The sequence below is a fragment of the Monodelphis domestica genome, chromosome 6, assembly GCF_027887165.1.
Source record: "Monodelphis domestica isolate mMonDom1 chromosome 6, mMonDom1.pri, whole genome shotgun sequence".
Lineage (NCBI taxonomy): Eukaryota > Metazoa > Chordata > Mammalia > Didelphimorphia > Didelphidae > Monodelphis > Monodelphis domestica.
In genome coordinates this window covers 214,660,992-214,679,668 of record NC_077232.1, presented here as the reverse complement: position 1 = coordinate 214,679,668, position 18,677 = coordinate 214,660,992, and the positions used below count along the sequence as shown (strand labels likewise).

General features: G+C 36.3%; 1 protein-coding gene and 1 long non-coding RNA gene across 3 annotated transcripts in view; one reads left to right on the top strand and one right to left on the bottom strand.

The window, feature by feature from the left end:
• Nucleotides 1-3,956, bottom strand: part of GALNTL6 (polypeptide N-acetylgalactosaminyltransferase like 6) — a 1,644,699-nt gene extending 1,640,743 nt beyond the window's left edge. The window contains exons 1-2 of one of the 2 annotated variants that reach the window (XM_007496117.3): nucleotides 2,853-3,308; nucleotides 1,747-2,069 (exon numbers count right to left, since the gene is read on the bottom strand). In XM_007496117.3, the coding sequence (XP_007496179.2) occupies nucleotides 1,747-1,884 (138 nt within the window). In that variant the 5' untranslated portion in view covers nucleotides 1,885-2,069; nucleotides 2,853-3,308. Of the gene's footprint in view, nucleotides 1-1,746 lie in introns of both variants that reach the window. The other variant, XM_056802912.1, reaches the window with a different exon arrangement.
• LOC103098861 (uncharacterized) lies at nucleotides 3,366-18,282 on the top strand. Its single transcript, XR_468660.3, has 4 exons — nucleotides 3,366-3,865; nucleotides 9,601-9,703; nucleotides 10,144-10,224; nucleotides 17,826-18,282. It is a non-coding gene; the product is annotated as an uncharacterized LOC103098861 (long non-coding RNA).
• Nucleotides 18,283-18,677: the final 395 nt, after the last annotated feature.

Sequence of the window (18,677 nt, the reverse complement as noted above, 5' to 3'; positions counted from 1 at the left end):
AATAGTTAACTTCCAAGTTGAAAAGATCTTATTTGTATCATTAATTAATGTCTCACATATTACACCAGCTAGGTGTAAATCACCAGGTTTAGAATTTATTCCTTTATCATAATTGTTATAAGCAGATTATCCTTTTTAAGGTTTCATTTTTATATCAACTTTGGATCATCAGTTTTAAAAATACTGGTTTAATGACTGTCAATTTTAATGAATTTATGTTTTATAGGAGAGAGGAAAGAAGAGGATTAGGGACAGTTCCTTTATCCTTTCCAATATCCTTTCATTACTTTAATTCAAGTGAAGGAGTAATGAAAAACTCTTCCATTCAAAGTTTTATACTTACTAGAAAGGTCTATGTAGATGTATGTAGATATAGATGTAGTCTCTATGTAGATGGAAATTATGGCTTGTTGTTGGGGAAAAAAAGTATTCTGAACCTTTCCTCAAAACTCCAATTCATTCAAAGTTAAAGAATAATTTGAAGTTTATAAACTAGCACCTACTCTAAATTATGAAAATTGATTACTCTTGAATATTTCACTGCTAATCAACATGTAATATGCTATCCAAACATTGAATATCAAAGCAAATATTTGATTATCATTAATATATATGGATATTTTATTGGATGAACTGCTTAAATATTTTCTAAATGTAGGAAGCATATTATTCATACAGGTGATAGCCCCCCAAATTAAAGGATTAATAAAGCAAAATAATGTACAAGAATGATAAATGTATATATTTACATATCACATATATATAGGCTATATAAGTTGTAAATAACTTCAATGATACAATAAATTAAAATTATTTTATGGTTTATTTTATTCAGAAATTAACCAATCAATAATTTAATTATCAAACCTTTTCTAAGGCAACAACAATACCTTACTACATTTTATTACCAGAGAATATTGATATATAGGTTTCCATGTTAAACTGTGCTGATTTTAATATGTCTATATGCCTATAAATGTATCATGAGTTGCATAATTAGCCAGAAGAAAAAATGAATTATGTTAACTGAAGTTAATCATATGAAGGGGACTGTTAGTTGCCTACACCTGGTACTACCAGACTGCAAACTAAAAAAACAGACTTAACCACTATACTTGTGTACAAAAGCATGCCACCTTAGCAACAGTAACATGAAAGGGACTCAGTTATCTAAGTTTTCACAGGGAGAAAGACAGTTGCTAAGCAATAATAATAATAAAATAATAATAATGTACACAACATTGTGATCTTTAAGAATTACCAAAGTACTACTAATACATAAACAGCACAGCATTAATTGTCCTTTCCATCATTATGGGGGAAATCCGCCTCCACTGGCTTTCCTCCCTCCCTCTAACTAAACAATTTCTTTCAGTCTCTCAGGATGCTTTTGTCTGTCACTGCTCGCTCATACCTCAAAATAAGCATAAATACTATTAATCATAGAACTATTTTTGCCACTTCTCTCCTTTTATTGATCATTTGAATTTCATTCAGGTATGTTTATTTCAAAGACAAGTTGTTTACTCCTTGGGACAATCTCTTATAAGTTCTACAATCACAAACCCTCCAACTCAATCCAAAGGAAGGTAAAAAGTCCTATACAGAAATCTATTTTACATGCAACATGTATTTTTGATCCTTTAAAGACATCCCAGATATGTCTTTTTCCCCTCATGGTTTCTTGCCTCACCAATCCAAGCTTTTCTTCTGCTTCATCCTCCCCTAACCCCTCCCGTTACTTACCTGCTGCTCTCCAGGTTCCGTGGATTTCATCAGATGCTTATCCTTATACAGAGACCAGAGACCAATATTGGGCAGGAAAATTAAAGCAACCATAAACAATAAAGTCATTTGCAGAAATCGTTTCTGTTTCCTCTTCATGGCAAATGACAAAAACGCCAGTATGGAAGGCTGGAGGAAAGTGCAGGATCCCTGGCGGTTCCCGGTGAGCCAAGCCAATGTCCTTTCTTCTCCTCTGCGATTAACCCCCAAGACTGAGACGAGTGGCTAGAAACTTTTGTTGCAGGCTCAGCACCAATACACACCCCTCAGAGGGAGCTGGCAATCTGCAGAACAAACGCACAGTCACTTTTCCCCCCCTCAGGAGAAAAAAACAACAACAACAAAAAAACCCAAACAACAAAAAAACAAAAACAAAAAACTATGACGAGTGAATTATCTATTGGCTCAGAAATGAATGACTTTACTGAGGAAATCATTGAAGTGTATCGATCTCCATTAATACAAAACGATGGAGTAAATATGATCAGTTGGTAGGCTAATCAGAAATTATGGAGAAATCAATTGCTCGCCAAAATACTTTCCTGGAAAGAAGGGAGTTTCTGTTTTTGTCTTAGAGTAGGGTGGGTAAAGGGGGTGTGAGGGAGATGTGCTGGACAAGCAGTGCTATCCCAAAGCTTACTGCCCAGATTAGTTTAGTAAGGAGGGGCATGCACGAAAGCTTCTCCAACTAGAAGATGAGTTGCCCATCTTCTCTCTTCTTGAGCAGCAGAGGGAATGACTGACCTGAGATCCACTCAGACTCCCCTCCTACCCTCCTCCCGCCCCTCTTAGCAGGGTCTGCCTGAATCTGGGACTGCTGACTGAAGCCCAGGCATTTGAAAGGGATCTGGTGATAGGAAGCCGAAAGCCAGTCTGGGGAGGAAGTCTGTGAACTCCTGGATTCCCTGGCAGTGTCAACTCACAGGACTGCCTCCTTCTCTCCCTCTCCGCCTACTGGGCGCCCCGATACTTGCTCTCAGCGGCACCAGGAAATCGTGAGAGAAAGTGGAAGGGAGGCTACAGATGTCATCGCGGAATCCAGCCAGCGAATCAATGGGGCGACTTACCCTCCTCTCCAAGTCCACCTCCTCCTCCTCCTCTTCCTCCTCCTCCCAATGTTATTGTTCCCAAAGTAAAGGCTGCGCAGATCAATCTCGTCCTCCCTTTCTCCAGCTTGGCTTTCACCCTCAGTGACTATTCATGTTACCATGCTTCTCTGGAAACTATCAAACATAGAGAAACATACTGAGCGCGGTAGCAGCAGCAGCAGGAGCAGCAGCAGCTGGAGCAGCAGCGGCAAGGACCTTTCATTACACCTCACCTCTTCCCTTGTCCCCCGAAACTCTGACTCTCTCCTCCCCCTTTAAAATGCAGAAAGGGTAAAAAGGAACTCTTCTAACGTGGAAGGAAGACTTGGAAGATGCTAGAGAGAAAGGAAGATATGTTGCCCTCTTCTCCCCAACCTCCTCTTTCCCTCTCTCCCTGATGCCTCTTTTCAGCTGAGATGTCAGAGGGTGTCTAACACGTGCAAAAGCTCTAAGCCCTGGTGGGGGAAGGGGGGGTGGGTGGGAGGCGGAGGTGAAATGAGAAAAGGGAAGGGGGATGGGAAATCCCTCCCAGTTAGGATGCTATATAAACAAATCCAGAAGAGGAAGAAGAAAAGGAAGCTAGGACGGTGCAGAAGGAGTCTTCGGAGATTCTCATCACTTGTCCCCGGATATGTCCGTGGATTCGCAGTCACGGGCTCACTTAGGTTACTCCTGCGGCTGCAGGATTAAAAACATCCACTCTGGTCACCTCGTGGATAATAAGACCCTGGGCCAGAGGAAGCCAGGCAGGGAAGCTGCATTTGTCTTCATTCTCTTCTTCCAAGGCTGGGCCATGGTGACAGCAGAGAGCCAGCGTAGAGATCTAGGAGCCTAGCCGGAGAGCAGCTGAAGGTGGTGGTGGTGGTAGAGAGTGCTGGAGCAGCAGCAGCAACAGCAGCAGCAGAAAAGCAGCATCGACAGAAAACAAGGAGTAGGAAAACATCTTGGAAGAGGCACCAGGTTCCTAGAGCCTTCAGAGCCTTCGAAAACAGGTATGTATGGAGGCGGGAGAAATGGCTCAAGTAGAGACAGAGATTCTGCAAATAACCCTGGGAGGTGGCACTTGGGAGGACTCCTCAGCCTAGAGGAGCAGCTTCAGGGGCTGCAGCGTCCAGGTTCGGGGGAGGGTTGGGGGATGGGAGAAGCTCTGCTCCAGTCTGCAAACATCTGGATCTCTAGCTGGTTCGAAGAGGGATACTCCAGCTTTCCTTTCCCTCCTCCCCAGCACCCCTCCTGCCTGCTGTGTGCTGCTGCTGCGGTTCTCACCCTCAACGATCCTGTGTCCCCCTCCTCCTTTCCACTTTCCTATATCCACACTTCCCCATTCCCCTTCTCACCGCCCCCCCCCCCCCCAGGAAAGTTTCTGAATCGCAAAGATTCATGGTCAGAATGTATTCATCTCCACCCCCGTTACCTACTCCCTCCACCCCACCCGCAAGAAATTATAAACCTTTGCAATGTACTAGTCTGTACCAGAGGATTAAAGTGCAAGCCAGACCAATATTGAGTTTTACAAAGATCCATCAGGGTGGCTATAGACAGGATTCTAGGATCTGAGACTGTTGAAGGGATGGGGATGGACATTCAGTTGGGAGGATTCCTGCACAAATTGTCACAAGATCAAGATGGGAATTGCCCGGGTATCTTTAAATCCAACTTGGAAGGAACTTGAGGAGACAAGACTGAGACACTAGATGTTTTGTTATTAGGAAAATCTGATGGTTTCCCTAGAGATAAGCGTGTAGAGCTAGTCTTTTTTTTTTTTTCATCACTAAGGAAAATAAAAGTGAACAATTACAAAAATAATTGCTTATATGCTTTTTAACATGCTTATTATTTCTTCTTTGTAAGACTTTTGGGGATTACTCATGCAACATGTGTGGATGAATTGCCTTTTAAAAAAATCAACTCACTTGTAAAACAAATTTACAGAAAAAATATATTAAGAACTGGAAAAAAGAAACATACTTATTAACTTGTGTCCTTCTCTATAGAAAAGATGGAACATATGGGTATTTACAAAATCAGAATCTCAGAAACCAGAAAGAACAGGAGGTAACTTTTCTTTCCTCATTTAATTCTTTCCCCATCCAATATAGATTCTTCATTATTTGTCAAACTCATGTTTAGTTCTTAAGAAAGCTCAGAATTGAAAAAGTATGAATTCTGAAAAATAGCATTAAGGAACAGATGTGCTCATTGATGTCTGGTGCCTTGAACAAAAGACTGGAAAAATTAAAACGGTTAAAGATATGTACACCTGTATGCGTTTATACACACGTACAAAGGGAGCTATTTTAAAGTCTTTTAGAAAGAAAATATCTCAAGAGAAAACAACTAAAGTAATAAAAATATTAAAGAGCTCTCTTATTTTGAACTGCATTATTTTTTTCAGCCCCAAAGTATTTCTCAAACCAAATTTTCTTTTTACTGCTATTATAATTTCATTTTTATGTTAATCTTTACCCTCTTTCTTTCTGCCTGGACTTCCCTGGTCATCTTTAGTCCTATTGTTGTCTAATCTTTTTCCTGTACTCTACTAAACTTTATGTTCTGCCTTTAATTGGCAAAATCTCCCTACATCAAAATAAAGTAGAATATCAAAGTATTCTTAATTTACCTATTTCAAGCATAACTTTTTGGTTTTCCAAATAATTTAGGGCAAAATGCATGCACAAAAAAAATAAAAAAAAGGTAGAGTGACTGTGAATATTGATTTCATTGAAAATTTGTTGTATATGGATGATATCTTTGAATATATAAGATAGCCATAAGAAGATATTTTTCATCCTTTAATTATCTTGACCCCTTCCCCAAACTCAATTGAAATTGTTTTCAGCATCACTTTGAATTGGAGGGGAAGGAGAGATATTCTTTATGCCTACAAATAATAGCTATAGCTACTATTGTTTTATTGAATAGCTATAAAAGAAAAATGAAGCACACCTGTTCTCTTCAAATTCATATTCTAACTAGAGAAATAGAATTAATGTGGGAAAATGTTTAAAGAACAAGCACATCTTTAATTGGGAGATGTTGATGTTGAATTGATGAAAGAAAGATAAGTGTGGGCTGGAGCTGTCTTTGATGACTTCATGACAAAGTTGAACAGAGTGGGGCTCCATAGTGGATGGGTTTTGAATAAGTGAAAAGAAAGTCAGATAGTGTTTATGATGGGCAGGGTGACTCACTTTCATTGAAGTCAAAGAACCATGCATTTGGAGTCTTTAAACGTTGGGTTTCAGTCTCTCCTTTGATATTGGCTTTTATTGTGACCATGGGTAAGTAGTTAACTTCTTGAGATGCAATTTCTCTTCTGTAGATCAATCTAGCACAGTTTTATTAAGTACCTACTAGTCTTGTGACTTTGGGTAAGTAAATTAACTTGACCTTGGAGATACAGTGACCCAAACAAAATAGTCCTTTCCCTCAAGGAGCTTAAATGAGAACAGACAGCTGGACAAAAGGATATTATCCTCTATAAGAAAGATTAGTTGTCAAAGGCCTTAGGTGGTACTAGCAAATGAACATAAGGATATTACTTTCAGGAGGTAGCTAGATGGCTCGGTGGATAGAGGACTGAGTCTGGAATCAGGAAGAACTGAGTTTAAGTCTGACCTCAGACAATTTGCTCCTTGTGTAGGCAAGTTACTTAATCTCTAGCTACCTTTATAAAATGGAAATAGTAAGAGCATTTACCTCCAAAGTTTGTTGGAAGTAAACAAGTACAAAATGTTTATAAAGTACTTGGCTCATTGTAGGTACTTAATAAAATGCTCATTCCCTCCTCTATAAAATAAATGCCATAATACTTATCCTATCTACCTCACCATGGTTGATGTCAGAAGAAGAATGTCTTAAAAACTGTGGAACATAAGTTAATGTACCTTCTCCTGGTCATGAGAAAAGACACACTGGCAGAAAACCTCAAGTTATATTTTAATGATACTGAATCAAGGGAGCAGGAAGAGGATTACAGCAGTCTTACAAATAAAGAATAACCAGATTCTACTTTAAAGTCCTGAAGCCCTATTTAAATATCATTTGACCATTCACTCAATGAAAGCAATGATTTTTAAAACAAGCTTCTCCTATACTAGCATGAAATGGCAGGTAAGTGTCTAATAGCATATGACATGGGATTGGTAGAGGACCTGGGAACTCTTGAACTGGTTTTATCATTGTTTCATCTTAATCCTTCACTGAATACAATTTATCAAAATATCATATGGAAGGTGTCACATCTAACAAAATTACTAGTGTTATCTATACTTTTGTACTTCAAAAATATTTGTCTACATCACTTTAACTACTCAGGCTACTGTGGTTTCCTTTTCTTTCTCAAAAATCTCATTTTATACATAGCCAATATTTAGGAAGAGTGCAGAGGACATGTTATTAAAATACCAGGATAATAGATCAACATTTCAAGGCGCTTCTGAGCCCATCTTCTTGGTACAACCCTTTCATTTTACAGATGCACTATTGAGACCCAGAATGGCAAGGGATAGAAAACAACAGATGTAGGAGTTGACCCCAAGTCCTCTAATTCCAGGTTCAGAATGGTTAACTACTATATAGCCCACTATTTTCTCAAGCTTCAAAAAGGAAAACAAATTTGAAGCTAATTGGCTTTGCAATCATTTGTGAAATATTTAAAAATTTAATGCATTGGCCATATTATTGACATTTTTATTTTATTAAAGACATTATTTTCCAATTCCTTTGATTGCCTGTGAAATCACATAGATTATCCCTTTTCAGTTTGATATATGAGCAGTTTCAAGCTCTGATTTTCAATGAAATCAGAATTTCCTTTGGTTTTTATATTTCCACAGTTTATTTATCATGCTATGAACTATAGAGAATATGAATTATAATGGATATATGGGAATTATATTAAAACAGAATGAAATGGCTTTTGGTTTGGGGAAGGCATGACATATATGAAATTAATATAAATTCTATCAGCATTCTCTAAGTTTGTGGACATGAGGCAATTTGGTTACAGAAAAGTGGAAGACAAAGTGCTTAGGAAATACAGTTAATAATACTAAGATATTAAGTCATTGTCAATGGATTTAAAATTTTGTTTCTCTGTGATCTTGAGAAAAAAAGTTAAATCTCTTTAAAAAAAACAGGTAGCGGGGGCAGCTGGGTAGCACAGTGGATTGAGAACCAGTCCTAGAGAGGGGAGGTCCTGGGTTCAAATCTGGCTTCAGCCACTTCCCAGCTGTGTGACCCTGGGCAAGTCACTTGACCCCCATTGCCTAGCCCTTACCACTCTTCTGCCTTGGAGCCAATACACAGTATTGACTCCAAGACGGAAGGTAAGGGTTTAAAATAAATAAATAAATAAATAAATAAATAAATAAATAAAAACAGGTAGCATAACCATTTGTTATATCCAACTTGGGAAGATAAATTTAATCAACAGAAAAGCTGAGTCAACTCCTTTATTAAAAATGCATGTAAAAACATACTTATATATTGAATTAACCATAATTTGGCTTGATTTTTGTAATGGTATAGAAATAGCATTCTTGGTGGGCCATGGACTAACCTCCTCTGACACTTCTTTCTCTTTAGAATGCACATAATATCTATATTACCATATCAAGTTATTATGATGATGAAAATATTTTTTAAAAGTCTATAAAAATCTACATGGAAACTTGTTGATATTTTACAAAATGTTTTCCTATAATTTGTCAGGCTACACCAGTACATCAGAGTCTTAATATAATACTATCCTCATAATTCAAGGCTTAGGGTGGTCTTCAATAAGGGAAGATCTTTTAATGAAGAATTTTATATAGCCATGAAATGTCTTCCTCAATAGTCTAAGAGGAATTTGCATAATAACATATAGTAGGACCTCATGTTATGGGACCAATCCATTGTGTAAGTTGGCAGTCATGACGAATAATGAATCCCATTATTTAACAAGTATTTCTTGTTATACCCTAGGCACTTTGTCACTTTTCTCAGGCCTTTTAGCCACTATCATCAATACATTTTTTTACTTTAGGCCCACTATTAATAACTAAATAGTGCTAAAGAAACAAAGAGAAACACTGTTCTGATATAGACATAACTTGCTACAAGGGAGAACTCTGGGCAAAGACTGATGGGGGAGCTAATATTTGGTGCAAAACAATATAATGGGCTCACACTAACATGCATCAAAGTGAGAATGAGCATGATTGGGCAAATTGCTGAGAGAATTACACCACACAGAGCTGCTTGGGAAAATGATGCAAATTTAGCGTGTAATTAAAATTTTTATTTTACCTATTTTTCTACCTTCATTTTATTAATTACCAACCATTCATATCTGAATTACTATGTGTTGAATCCCCAGAAAACAAGGTCCTCTTGTACTGTGTAGAATAGACAGGCATATTGGAGTTCCAATTGACTTTCTTATTGTTTACCATGAACAATTACTTGAAATCACACTTGGTGTCTGACCAATCAAAGGGCAAAGAGGACCTGCAGGTTAATGTAGCTCATACTAATTCAAAGTGAATTGTTTGGTTTTGGTTCTGATTCAATTCTAAAGAACTGCTGACCTCAATAACCTCATCAATAAATGTCTTCTTTATTTCATCTAGCTTAGAGACAGGGAATATCTAATTCCATTTGAGGATATACCCAACTCACAATAGAAAAGCAAAGCTACTTAAATTTTGATCAACTCTCATTTCTTTTTTTTTCTACTAAGAAAAATGATCTTTGGGCTGGAAAGAAAATAATAAAAATGTACAAGAAGTTGAAGCTCTGAGAACATACAACTGCCTTCATTGAGTTCAGGTTATTGGACCAAGGTAAATTATATGCTTGGTTATTGAAATAAATTGTGGGTATAACTTTTGAACCACAGTTAGATATCTTTGAAATATTCTGACAGAAAAAAAGTACTATAGGATTAGATAAAGGCAAATGTTGTCTTAATGACTTTTAGGAAAAATTAAAAAAAATTTGCTATTTAACTTCTCAGTTAAAAGATCATGTCTATTCATCATGGTGATACTTCATTTCTCATCTCCACACCTTCACCTTGAATGTCCTCTATGCCTCTAAATATACTTTTTTTTACCTCTGGTTCATAGTCTTTAAGACAATTCAGGTACTATGAATGATTCCTTTCCTGATCAAAGTAATGACCAGTGTAGTCCTCTTAAATTACCTTATATTTAACTACTTTGTATATGATTTGTTTTTATGCACTTTACATATATTAATATGCATTTGTCTCTCCCATTAGAATACCGGCTCTTTGGTAGTAAGAAGTATTTAATTTTGTATACTTGTTGTATCCACAGCATCTAACAGTCTCGGCCACTTGGTAAGAGCTTAATAAAATTTTGTTGATTGACTGAGTTGGCAGACTATCTTGATTAGCTTGATTTTAATTCCTGGCAAAATTCTAGAACATATTACTTAAGAGAGAGTTAATGAAGAGATAGAGAAGTAAATAATGACCAAATGTTTCTGAAAAGTGTTAGTAGTGTCCAAGACACAGAAAATAAAAAGAAATGTATAAGAGAAGAGAAATCAAAAGATATGAACTTAGAAGAATAATTGCAAACTATTTACAACCATGTGAAATAATGTTTCAACTCAATAATTATAAAAGAAATACAAATCTAAAAACCCCTGGTTTCAATTCATACCTAGCAAATTGGCAAAGAGGACAAAAGATGGGAACAGTCAATACTGTGGAAGTCGTTGGAAGACTTTCACCTTCATATTTTACTCATGAAATTATGAATTAGTAAATAATATACTTATTATTCACTAAGAGATTATTTTTATGTTTTGTGGTTTTCTAGGCTGAGTGAAATCTATGGCCATTCCTCTGGTAGTTTGGTCTGATAGTGTAACAAAATGAGAAAATTGCAGGTCATTCAAAAGTTTAAAAAAGGAACTTTATAAGCCATGGTAAAGGAAGGATATTCAACAAAAATATGGTACAAGTATATCAAATTCATTCAAATGAGTCAATCTCCTTTATTTGACCATAGGAGGACACCATCCTATATTACATCACTTTTTACTTGAATTATTCAAATAACCTCTTAATAGGTCTTCCTGCCTTAAGCTGTTCTACTCTCCAGTCCATCATGCAGAGAAGCCAAAATAATACTCCTAAAGCACAGGCATAACCATACTCAATAAAATCTGATAGATCCTTATTACATTTTATATCAAATATAAATTGCTCTGGCATTTAATGACCTTTACAAATCAGTCCTTTCCTAACTTTTCAAAATCATTACTCATTATTCCCATCCATACACCCTAAGCTCCAGACAAATTGGCCTTCTCATTATTTCTCACGTAGGGCACTTTTATTTCATGGCTCTTGTTTCTTCATTGGCTGTCTGTCCCAGGAGGGAGAGAGGTTCCTCATCCAGGATATTTGATGACTGAGATCCTGAGGATTTAAATCAAGAATTACTGTTACTGAGCAGAGTTATAAGTGAGCACAACTTTCCTTGACCATCTTCTATGTTTATTGATTCTCCATATAAAAAGAGCTCATAAGTAATTTCCTCCAGGTCTGAGAAATTCCAAATCCAGTAGAAAGTTCCCAGTGGCCTTTAGACCATTCACCTGTGAGGCAACTACAGGGTACAGTACATAGACTATCAGGTCTAGAGTCTGGAAGATTAATCTTCCTGAGTTCAAATCTGGCCTCAGATTCCTACTAGCTGTGTGACCCTGGGCAAGTCACTTCACTTTGTCTCTGTTCCCTCATCTGTAAAATGAGTTGCAGAAGAAAATTGCAAATCATTTTAATATCCCTACCAAGAAAATTGCACATGGGGACATAAGGCACTGAATACTATTGAAAAATGACTTAATAATGGTATACTCTGAAGAGAACTTAAAAATTGGTAAATCGATTTATAGTATTGGTTTGACCCCACCATTCTCTCACATTTCTCTACTATATATAATCATACAAAATTCCCATGAGTTTCACTGAAAATATATGTTCAAGTAAAAAAATACAAAATGCTAACAGTACTTAGTATCAGGTCTGAAGTAATAGATTGTTATATGAAATTGAAATATCACTTTCTTTTTCATCTAAATAATGATTTAGACTAAATCACAATTTACATATATTAAATCATAATCATGATCACAGTGCAACAATAAAACACGCAGTAAGATTTACAAAGTACTTTGCCTTCCTTTGATCTTCACAAAAACCCTTTGAGGAAACATTATTATTATTATTTTAAAGAAAAAGAAATTGATTTAATTTAAGAAATTTAATTTAAAGGACCTTCCCCAGATCACATTGTTTTTTTAGTCCAAATCCACTGTTCTTTTCATATTTCACACAGCTTCTTACACCATAACTCAGAAAATATCATTACTAAAATTCACAGAAGAGCAAATAGGGAAGGAATTGAAGACCTGAAAATACTATTAACACTGGAAAATCACTAGATGAGACTTGAAAGTGCTGAATGAATTTTTAGATTTCTGGATATGAAAACAGCATGAAATTGAAAATTCCAAGCCAAAGAGAATAAAAGAGAAAACATAACTTTAATTTATGGAAATAAAAAAGGTCCTGATCTATCATAAGTTTTAAGTTGCTTAAATATTTACTAATATTAGACATAAAATTGTTATAAAGATACTATATACTATAATTATACTATATAGGAAAAAACAATGAAATCACATAAAGAAATATTTTAAAACATTAAATTATTAAAGAATGATTAATGTATTTGACTCTCAAATAAACTAGTTATGGCAATTCAACAAGACCTTAGGAAAATAATCTGGAAAACAAGATTCATTTAGTATAATCTTTAATTCTCTTTAACTTTCACCTTAAAATTTATATTCAGTTTTAACCAAAAAAGAAAACTGATTACTGTGTTTTTCTGATGGGAGAATGTAAAATCCAGAATAGGAAAATTTCAAAAAGGTCATCCAAACCAACAAGGATTCATTAAGTATCTACTATGTTCGGGCAAAACATTAAGCAAGCAAGTGAATGAATGAATGAATGAAGATACAAATCAATGAATGAATAAAAATATGAAGAATGAACAAATGAATGAATGGGTGATTATTTCCTGTTTTAAGGAACATATGTTCTCCTGGGAGGATATAATACATAAACAGACACATCTGCATATGATAAGTTGAAATGAAGGGAGCTAGTACTAAGTAAGGAATGAGCATAAGCTTCATATAAAATATGGCATTTAAGTGTAGCCCTGAAGGGAAATATGGGTTCCGAGTGGTAAAAGCGATAAGGAAGAGCATTGTAGGTATGGAGGGTAGTATGGAAAAGAGCCAAACATAAGGAAGCAGAAGATAGAACGGTCATAAAAAAGCTATTATTTTGATAACACATTGTGGGCAGGTATTGTGTATTCTTTATTTTAGTATTGCATATCTCATAGAGTGACAAACAATTATTGTTCCATTAATGAAAAACAAGCTGATGACCAAAGAAACAGAAATCCATTTAGTTTTATCTTATGCTATGAAAATTGCTTCTGAGGATAAATACCTGTAGATAATGAATAGATTTTGAAAAAAAAATTCTAGTGGATGGATTTTTGTTATTTTCCCTCTTCTTTAACATTTTATTGGAAAGATATACAGATGGCACAAGCAGGTGGCAGTACATTTGTAATAACAACTTTTGCTCAAGAAGTACAGTAAAAGATATATTTTTGTCTTTGTTTCACTAGAACAATGAGTAGGCTGGGTCATGTAGCAAAAGGAGGAAGCTATTCAACTCAGTGAGCATTTACTAAACACCTGTTATATAGTAGATAAAAGGAGAAAAGTGAATTTTGGGTCAGGTGATAATTATTTTGGTAGTTTTTTGGTATTGCCTGCATGTCACAGGACAATGCAGAGGGAGCACTAATTATTTACTCAATGTCTATTGAATAAAAGAATAAATAGTAATGTGAAGTCAATGAAAAGAATAGGCTTAATTGTGCTTATGTTTTTTATTCAGATGGACATCATATATTTTGTTTTTGAATTGTTCTGTAGAAGTTAAATAGAACATCTTTGGATCATTCCTGACAAAACATTGGAAACAAGAATGAAAAATAAAGGACATCATTCAATTTAAATTTAACTCAATAAACAATTATTAAGTACCACCTATGTGTCAGGTGCCATGATGATAGTTGGGTATACAAATGAGAAGAAGAAAGGCAGGTCCTGCCCTCAAGTCAGTTATAGTCTTGTTCCATGGAGTTGAAACAATGCAAAGTTGCATAAGAAGTAGAATGGCATGAAAGTCCAATTTCTCTCTCTCTCTCTCTCTCTCTCTCTCTCTCTCTCTCTCTCTCTCTCTCTCTCTCTCTCTCTCTCTGTCTCTCTCTCTCTCTCTCTGTCTCTCTCTCTCTCTCTCTCTCTCTCTCTCTCTCTCTCTCTCTCTCTCTCTCTCTCTCTCTCTCTCTCTCTCTCTCTCAAACCTTTACCTTCTGTCTTGGAACCAATACTGTGTATTGGTTCCAAGACAGAAGAGCAGTAAGGGCTAGGCAAGGGGGCTAAGTGACTTGTCCAGGACAACAGCTAGAAAGTGTCTGAGGCCAAATTTGTACCTAGGACCTCCCATCTCTAGGCCTGGTTCTCAATCCACTGAGCAACCCAGCTGCCCCCCAATTTCTCTCTCTTTAAAGGAAGGCTTTGGGAGGTATTGAGATGAGACCAAAGGAGCTAGGAAGGTACTGAGCACTCAACACTTGATTAGATGAGAAATGACTAGCGTTTTCTGGGAGAACATCATTTTCTGTGAAGTTGACACCAACCAAAGCTATAGATTAATGAAAACTTGGATCTATCATAGTATTAAGAAATTCCAAAATTATTATCTCCTTTCTCACAGATCTTTAAAACTCATTAAAACCACAGAAGGGGCTCACTCCGCCTTCTCACCACCTCCACCTCCTCACCACCTCCACCTCCATACACACACATCAGTTAATCCTAAGAAGAGTTTACTGCTCTCCTCCTGTTAGCCTCCTGACCCAATCAATACTCCTTTCTACTCAGAAACGGATCTCTGGCATCCTGTCCCACTCTCTGGACATTGCTCTGGCATTCTGTCTACATTTTTAGAAAATTAAATCAGATTGCCTGATGACACAAACACTTTACTATGAAAACATTAAATAAATGAAAAGGAAAAATATTGTCCAAAGGGAGAATATTGTAGCACAATGAGATTTAAGAAGAAAAACATAGTTTTTTTTTTAGTGAAAGAAGGGGCAAAATTATAAAAAAAAGGGGGAAAAAACAGAGAAGTTAGTGTCACAAGGTATCAGAATTATAGATTTTCTGTCCTGTGATTTTTGTCTTTCTCTCTGTTTCCATTTCCAACCTTGACCAAAAAGCTAAGTGATAATACTAATAATTAATAATAAGTAGGAGTTAATTAGCACTTTAAGTTTGCAAAGCAATTTACTTGCTATTTCATTTGATCCTCACAACAATCCTGTGAAATACATGTGATTATTCTCCCCATTTCCCAGATTTATAGACTTAGATTATTATGGATAAAGTCATTTTTCCAGAATCATATAGCTAGTGCCAATAAAATCTAACCACAAACACCACCCTCTTGGCCACCTTCTTCCCTCATATCCTGATGTAGATCTCCCAGGATTCTGAGGCCAAGCACCTTAGGAAAGCAATGTCTCTAAAAGCATCACATTTGCTTTTGGAGCCATTCCATCTAACTGCTTTAGGGAGAAATTATTGTGGAGGAAAATCCTACTTTCCTTGTCATCACCACCTGTTTGCTGACCAATTGCTACTGATAGGAGGCTGATCACAGGGGCTCTATGAGTGGAAGAGCTTTCCCCACCTCTGCCAGTCAGACCACCAGTTACGCTTTCAGCCCAGCCCTCATGACCAAATTCAGAAAACCATGCCCTTGGAGAAGGGGCCAGCCATTACTTCCAAATGGCAAGCAACTGCCCCTCCATAGGATAGGCAAGTGGGACTAGCTAAAGCTGAAGCCATGGGTGTGACAGTAGACAGGATGTGCCAGGGAAGTCAGGATGCTAACAACACCTTGACCATTATCTCTCCTCAGACCTCAATAGAGACAGCTCCCAAATTTGAACGCAAGAGCCTTAGGAAAAGTAATGCTCGTATAAGCAATATGCATCTTGTTTTACTACATGGCAAACATGGAAATTAAATAGATACATTCTATATCATATTACCTGACTTTTTGGGGAGGAGGAAGGGAATGGGAGGGAGAGAGAAAATATGAAATGAAAAATGTCAGAAAATAATTATTAAAAATTGCATTGACAGGCAATCTTGAAAAAAATAAAAATGATATTTTTTCAAATTATTATCTCTCTCACACACACACACAGAGATGGAAAAGCAGTGCTTCCAGATCAATGCCTTTTAGCCCTTGTTCTGGAAAGCAACCCCTGAAGAGATATAGTCTGGTCACTTCTCCAGCAAGTGCTGCTGAAGATCTAGAAAATAAAGTTCTTATAATCAATTTCTTTGGTATTGTCAAATGCTTCAATATCAGCAACTGATATGATTTTTTGAGCCGAAATAATATTAAAGAAATATGACCTCATGTTATGTCACTACATCCAAAAGATCCTGCAGATTCTCTCATCTGACTTGCAGTTAGAATTTCCCATTTGTGTTGTCTCCATCATTGGAATATAAGCTCTCTGGAAAAGAGGGCTATCTAGCTTTTCTATTTTTAAACCTAGTACTTGGCCATTTACTCTACACATAGAAAGTATTTAATTAATGTTTTCTTTATTCATTCACTTATTCATAAGATGAGTGAAAAAATGAAGGTGAAATGGTTAGATCAGAAGTAAAATATTAAACTAAAATAGAAATCTTGGTTCAACCATTTTATAATTCTCTTAAACTTAATTTATGGCCAGGTTTTACTGAATTTGTAGCAGATAAATGGACGAAATGAAGCAATTGAGAATTTGTTTAATGCCAACTATGTTGAGGTGCTGTCTTCGTTCAAATATAAAAATAAATCCACTAAAGGCCAATATGCAAAACTCAAGTTTCCAAAGTAAATTCTAGGCTGACAGGTATCAAATTGAAGTGGCCATGAAATATCAAAAGGTAATCCTTTAAATTCTCTTCTCTCAACTTTACAAGGGGACAAAACGATCATTTCTGAAAATAGAAAGTTCAGGGCTGATAAATTCTATCTTTTCCCCTATGGAATAACTGATAAATGGGCTCCAAATTCTGTTTCCCTCTGAAAATGTATTAATTTTGTCTTTTGCACTTCTACATTCAGATAGGGAATGAAAGAGAAGTATGTTGTGGAGGTTTCAGCAATGTGAAGTAGAAATCCAAAATATCTCATCTATATAAAACAGAGAAAAGTTCTATTTGAGGAAGAATAATGCCCTTTGACCTTAATAGCTAGATTAGTTTCTACATAGATCAGATGCATCAGGAAGTCATTGCCTTTTCAGTGTGTCAGTGAAATTATAACTAGTCTTCTTTGATAAGAATGAAGCTAGATGGGCAGCACTACGTACAGAGCACTGGGCCTAGGAGTCAGGGGGACCCATGTTTATTTAAATGTGGATTCAGACTAGTTGCATGACCCAGGATAAGTTCCTAAGGCTCTGCCTGCTTCAGTTTTCTTAACTGTAAAAAAGGACTAATGATAAGACCTACCTCCAAGGATTGTTTTGAGGATCAGATAAGAACATATTTGTAAGGTATTTAGTACAGTGATTGGGACATAGAAGCCACCTAATAATTGCTTCTTTCTTTCTTTTCTTCCTCCCCCTTTCCTTTTTTCTCCCTCTCTCTACCTTCCTTCCTTCCTTCCTTCCTTCCTTCCTTCCTTCCTTCCTTCCTTCCTTCCTTCCTTCCTTCCTTCCTTCCTTCCTTCCTTCCGTCCTTCCTTTCAAGGGGCTATCCACCTCCAAAGAGAAGAGAGAAGGCACATCATCACCCAAACCTGCCATCACGTTTATTTTAACTGAACCTCAACTGAACTGCTCTTTCAAATACAACAGCAAAGAATGAAACTTTTTTATATAAGAACAAACAAAGACTGCTAGATCAGATAGTTTAATTGCATTTAATAAATGTGATCTTGATTAATTCTAGGGTTGATTCATTTAATTTAATGATCAATGTTTCAAGTTTTTGTGATTGTTTAAGTTAGTGTTCTTCCTCCAGTAAGGAAGGTCAATATCCCTCTAGGCCTTAGTAAGTTGTTTTTATATGTTTTGGTGGTTTGTTTCTGTGCCTCTTAAGAACTCTGGTTCCCTTCAAGACTGTGAAAGATCCTCCTTTAATCCTTTCCTTGTCAGCTGTAAAAATTAAAATTAATGTCAAATAATAAAAATGTTATATTTCAGGAGTTTTATTAATGATCATTAGAATCAAGGAATAAAGAGGATACAAAATAAAGAACATGTGACCATGGCTGATGAGCCATTTCAAAATGCCCATGCTTAGCTTACCATAGTCACCATGCTGGCTGCAAGCCCAAGAAAAAGACCCAAGAGGAACGCCCACTCATTAATATCCTCTGTCTACAGGAAGTACAAAACAACAGGAAGCCAGTGGGCTCCTGGGAAATGTAGTTCTTTTTTTAGGGTAACAGATTTTCAATATACACACCTATCCTACCCCGAGATGTTTGTATCTTTACCTCCAAACTTACCTTGTGTCTTTAGGTTTGGAGATATCTATATCTATTTATTCATCTATCCATCTCTCTCTCTCTCTCTCTCTCTCTGTCTCTCTCTCTCT